General features: G+C 36.9%; 1 protein-coding gene across 1 annotated transcript in view; it reads right to left on the bottom strand.

Moving 5' to 3' along the window:
* Positions 1-2,973, bottom strand: part of itga4 (integrin alpha 4) — a 24,353-nt gene extending 21,380 nt beyond the window's left edge. The window contains exons 1-3 of the mRNA XM_024286434.2: positions 2,537-2,973; positions 1,600-1,783; positions 306-424 (exon numbers count right to left, since the gene is read on the bottom strand). Coding sequence (XP_024142202.1) covers positions 306-424; positions 1,600-1,769 — 289 coding nt within the window. The 5' untranslated portion in view covers positions 1,770-1,783; positions 2,537-2,973. The remainder of the gene's footprint in view (positions 1-305; positions 425-1,599; positions 1,784-2,536) is intronic.
* Between the last annotated feature and the right edge of the window lie 3,149 nt (positions 2,974-6,122).

Raw genomic sequence — 6,122 nt, 5'->3', positions numbered from 1 at the left:
GGTCCTGGTATGATAGAATCCTCAATACTGTTTCCTCACAGCAGAGCCAAGCCTTAAGTTTATTTTACAATTCTCATTTATAAGTCAGTTTTATAAATATTCATTGTGTGTGGTATCATGAGTTGTATGTGTTGGGGGGTGGGGGTGGGGTGGAGTGAAGATTTTCTTTTTGTATATGTTTTTGTTTTTAATGTAAAGCGCTTCGAGCTGCGCGTAGTATGAGAAGCGCTTTTTTATAAATAAAATTTGATTTATAAATAATTTGATTGAACAATAAGGATGAGTAAAAGGAGCTACGCACGAACCAGTATGCATATGTTTACAAGTCCGAGGCTCAGGCGTGATGTTGCAGCGGTAAACACCTCCAGGGGATCGAACTGGCAGACTGGAAGACCCGTTTGCCACCGGAGCTCCTGCCACCAGCCTGAGACAGACAGGGCAGTTAATGGGATGGTCTGCAGCTTTGAATAGAGTGCAGTGTGTGAAGAATCAAAGGGCTTCTCTCATTAGCAACTGCATGCTAATTAATACACACAAACAAGGAGCACTGTTATATGGACGGGCTGAGAAAAGTGAGTCTGTCTTAGATTAAAAATTAAAGTCTTATTTGATAAAATTAACCATCAAGATACATTAAAATTTAAATTTAGATCTAGTGAAATTAGACAACTGAATAGTAACTAAAGTGTAACCTAAAACTGCACATAACTACCAAAAGGAACTGAACATTATCAGAATATGGAAGCATTAACTGTCAAGGTTTGTTCATTTATGTGTCAAAGATAAATGTAAATCATTAGAGGATGACTAAAAAATGTCAAGTAAAATACAAGATCCATAACTGTTAATAGATGATAATACTAAAAACAAAGGCTTAAAACAAGGCCAAAGAGAAGATGTAAAGATGCAGTGACAAAATACATAAAGGTAGATATAGAGACGGATTGCAGAGGAGCAGGGTTACACAGAGATTAACTTTAGGCACCCTTAAAGAAAACTGATGAAGTAAGAAAGGAGGATCAATGGTGATATTAGAGGCATTAATTGTTTATGAGAACTGGACTAAGAGACTCCTCCCCCTTCATGCTCCAAACAGGAAGTACCCACTGTTCCCAAGAAGTTAAAATCCCATAGACTTCTATAGAGAAATAAACAGCTATTACTAAGTCATTCTATTTGTCAGAATAAACATTCTTGCTCTGCTATCTTTTTTTTTACATATTCTTACTAATTCCTATTTTTTATGTAGTGCAGGTTATGCAAGTTATAAATCAGACGCCTCTATAAAAGCATTCGTCAAACATTCAAAACGTTTGACAGACTTCATGTAGCCTGCTTTGGAGTGGTAGGGGTGTGGACTTCCAACAAGCTCACTCATGATTGGCTAAAGTATTTGCCATAGAAATGTTCACATAAACAATGTCTCACTCCCACATGCCTGCTTCCCTGTCACAAAAAATGGTAACTGAATTGACTTCATTTGTAAGGCGTTTTCTATGGGTGACGTCACACTCGCTCAGTCCAGTTCTCATATACAGTCAATGACCGGAGGCTCAACAATTAAAAAAAGATAAATGTTGGATGAAATTTGATCCAGACCAGGTTTGTCTTCCACTCCGATGCAGCAGCACAGAGTACCCAAACCAGGAAGAGGAGGGACCGCCGAACTCTAAACTGTGTTCCACATCCAGACTGTATCCTACAGAGGGCGGAACCAGGACCAGAACCAGGCTGTAGAGCAACCACATGCTGTTCCCTGATGAGCGCATGTTGGGAGGAAATACTGCAGGAAAAGAATAAAAAAGTCTGAAAGGAATGCACAAATATTACAGTACAATAAAATATATATTAACCTTATTTCAGAGGTCATTGAACTGAGCAAGAAACCCTTTTGAAAACTTTGTAAACATTTATGCTTGAGCTGGTGAAATTTAAAGCATTAGGTCTAAAAAAAAAGTGGTATGTAAAGCTAGTTTGTCCTAATTTATTTGGTTAAAGCCTATATTCCAACAAGTTGTGGCTTTACATCTACGGGGCAGATGAAAGAGAGGGATCATTTCTTATTTAGCACTTTAAAAGAAGTCTTAGACAGTCTGGGTTTTGGTTTTAGGCAAAAACACAGTTTTTCCTTTCTGATACAATGAGCTTTTTGTGAAACACAAAAAATGGTTTAAGTTGCTGCCAAAAGAGCTAAATACTTTCCAACCTAATGAAACAAGCCAACAAAAAAAGACAGTTACATTTACTAAACTTTACAGTTATTAGTGGGCTTTCTTTGAAATGAAACTTTATCAAAAATCATGTTTTAATGAAGTTTCAAGTTAAGTGTGACCATATTAGAGTTATTATCCACTTTTTCAGTACTTTTTTACTTTTTTTTTCAGATTCACCTGATAACCTGTTTCAGGGAAGAATCTCAGTGAAAACTGAACATGAGTCAGGTAAATTAAGAATCCTAGATGAACTTCAAGAGTCAAAAGTCTCATTCTAGTCTTCATCCAGCTGATTAACGAACTCCCTTTCAGGGCTTACGTACCGTGTATGGATGAGAGCCTCTCCCAGGTCAGACAGGGTCTATCCCGGGTCAAAATACCGGTCCGCTCGGTCCTTGGATTAGATTTACTCGTTTTCCGGCAGAAAACTTTAACCAGAGCTGCAGTTTACGGGGGAAAAGTCAAGTCAAGAATGACTAGAAACCCCCTGTTGCTCCTCCTGTTGCTCGTGAAGTGTCTCGCGCGTTTGCGAGGCTGTCTCCGAGATTCTTCAGAAAAATGAAAGACTGTTTTTTAAGGGAAAAGCTTTAAAAACGACTAAACATAAATTTCAGACGGGCTTCAGTCAGTGACTGCGCGCGAGGAGAGTCTTCTCTAATTCACGTGTGCGGCGCGCGCGTGCGCGAATAACGGTGTTTCCTTTGTAAAGTCAGCCCACAAGTGAGGATGCGAGAGGTGCACGCGGAAGCCCGCGCGCGCTCTGGGTGTTTCCTTTCTCGTTTATCACCATGGTGTCAAAACAGTAATTTCATTGTAGCGTCTGAACGTCCCGCAAACAACAAACAGAACAAATACGAAATTAAGATATAATTAAGCTTGTTAAAAAAAAAAAGTTTCACAACATATTTCGATTTTTTAAAATCCTCCTTAGGGAACTATTACAACTAAATTATTCCCACATGATTTGTCAATATGAGAGCAAATAATTAAAACAAATAATATTTGTATTTAAACTGTATGAAAATTGAGCAAATTTTGTTCTTTTTTCAAATATTTATAAATATATATATAAAGAGGTAAATCATACTATGATGTGACAGCAATGATGCAGTCCTTCTCAGCTGATATGGCACATCAATGTAGATTGTTGTTTCTTTTACACAGTAGGTCTGCATGGCAGAATCAGCTGAGGCCTGAGGCACAGAAGCTTTAGAAGAAACTTCTTGGATGAAAAACTAACTTGTCTATTTACATACAGCAGTTGCACAAAAGATAAAGAAAACATTCTAAAGAGTGACTTAAAATGCAGATGTTCTTCTCAAGTACATCCATTTTCTTCCAACTTTATTAAAAACACAAACACTTTGACCCCCTGCGACACCAACCACCAGCATTAAAGTCATGCAATGTTGGAGTAATTAAATGTTATCAGTTACAGATTAACAAAAAATCACACATTTTGCTAAATGATTAATTGCACTTGACTGCATTCATAAAAAGCCCAAAGAACTGCACAATCACAGTTCCATTCACCCATGCATGCAGACACATTCACACTGCTCTGCTGCCTAATGCCAGTGAAAAACAATAACCACTAGAGGCAATGTGGGGTTCAGTGTCTTGCCCAAGGGCACTTCAGCACATGGGCAGGCAAGGCGGGAACCAAACCTGTGATCTTCTGATAAGAAGTCAACTGATCTACCTATGCACCATGCTATTTAGGAAATTAAATCAGAAAAAAATGGCGAGCAATATCGTAGCTATCCAGCTGTATAGTTTTGAGCCAAATGTCAGCTCAGAAGAGGAAAACAACGACGTTCATAGATCTATTTGTCCCCAAGGCGAACACTTAATGAAAGTGTCTAAAATAAATTTTATGACACTTATTATTAAAACTCAGTTACAAAAAACACCCAAAATCATTAAAATTGAATAAGACTGAGCATGTGAAAGTTTTTTTGTCCTTCCCTGTCCATCTGAAGGAATGGTATATTCCAGTCAACAGCAAGTCGAAAGACTCACAAGTTAGCTAGCAGAGACAGTGTTGCCAAACTGGGTCGTTTTTGGCTCAGCAGGGTATTTTTAAATTCTGATTTTGCAGGCAAAAATTGCCTTATGCAGGTGGACATAATTTGGGATAGTTTGGCAGCTTTTAGTGCCTAATTGAAATGTTTTAACCAGAAACGTGCGGTCGGGGGAGGCAGGAGAAACAGTGCTTCACCTGTCATCTTCCTCACCAACCATCATAAGATGCGAGCCTACTAATATTTAAAATATGTCCACTAAACTGTTCCATAAATGCAATTTATGTTTGATTCTAATCATTTTAGTCATTTTTCCAGTAAGGAAGTTCAACGATTAATCTAGGTAAGATTAAAAAAAAAAGATTAATACAATTGCTGCAGAGGGCACCATGTTATTGTTCGCCTGGGGCCCCCAAAATGCTATGAACGCTACTGGGTGTTATCATGCTCATAGAAATCTCCATCAACACTTTTCAGAATAAAAGTAAAACTGTAATGTATCAGATAAAAATTGATTTGACACAGTATTTTACTTCAGTCACTTTAAGGTTGTGCACATTTTGTCATATTTCTGTTATAAGAAATAAAAGTATTTCAACTTTAAGTCATCATACTTCCCTATTCTTGATTTAAACTGAGCACATTGTCCTCTTGTGGCAACACAAAAGATTTTATTAAAAGTTAATGCATAGGCAAATCTGAAGCAAATACTTATGTCATTGGCATAAAGTATTTTGAATAATTTGAAATATATATATATTCTTGCATTTCCTTTAAGACATCCAAGCATGAAGACATGTTTGAATGTTTATCTGCACCATTGATTGTCACTGTTATTCAAAGGGATTTCATTTATTTTAAGGTGTTTCACAGATTAGTGTGCAGTTTCAGTCACATCATAATAAAAATGTGCAGGAAGTTACAAAAAAATACACATGTTCATCTCTCAGCACATCCTGTCAGGGTCATCAAAGCAAAGCAAGTTTCACAGTTTTGCATTGGTGGTTCTGGCAGAGATTTTCACACTAGATGCCAGTCCTGACAAAACTCTCCATTGCAACCCTGTATTTTTATCTGGGTTGGGGACGTGCACAGGGAGACCCAGTCTTGGGCCCCCTTGTGGCTGCATGAAGGGTTTTGAATAAACCTGGTTTCCCTACATCCAGCCAACTGAGTGATCAAGGCTTTACTTTTTTAATGATAAATGCAAAAATAGGTTTGATAGAGATCCATAAATACCAGCCAATCAAATATTTAATTTGCAAAAAGCGGAACAGAAAAGTTTGCATAGAAGTAATTTTATAGAAACTTTTAGTAACATTTTAAATTTGACCCCAACTAAAATAATGTAGAGAATTTCAGATGTCGTGGTTCATTATAAGACAACAATTATCATCATTTTGTTTGTCAGTGGACTGGAAACTTAATAGATATTCTTAAAAATTAAAAATCAAACTGTCTTCTAGCTTTGACTAAAAATTAAGGGAAAATAAATAGTTTGTGTTCATTTAGCTTCTCTTTTTTAATTGGCTACTAGAACCAATAAAGAATGACATTATAAAGAAACCTCAAATGATGAACAGCTGGTGTTGGTTGGGTTAAATTTAAGTTCAGAGAAGGAGCATGTGTCCTGAAGAAGTCACTGAGAAACTTCAACTGCTCTTTGATTCGTTCCAGACCCCCAGCCAGCCATGTTTAAGTAAACCGAAGAGAAAAGGTGGAAAGTTTTCTGTTTAATGTTCTTTTGCTTAAAACACTTTATGTCATAATCCATAAAAAAACTAATTCTGAACTGAAATGAACAAAAATGGTAAAAAATCACAGAAATATAGTGTTTTCTGCAATCAAAAGCTATTTTCCTGCTAAAAAGAAACATATTATCTGT

Source organism: Oryzias melastigma, linkage group LG21 (genome assembly GCF_002922805.2).
Source record: "Oryzias melastigma strain HK-1 linkage group LG21, ASM292280v2, whole genome shotgun sequence".
Classification (NCBI taxonomy): domain Eukaryota; kingdom Metazoa; phylum Chordata; class Actinopteri; order Beloniformes; family Adrianichthyidae; genus Oryzias; species Oryzias melastigma.
The sequence above is the reverse complement of the archived record's forward strand: the minus strand, read 5'-3'. Positions and strand labels throughout refer to the sequence as shown.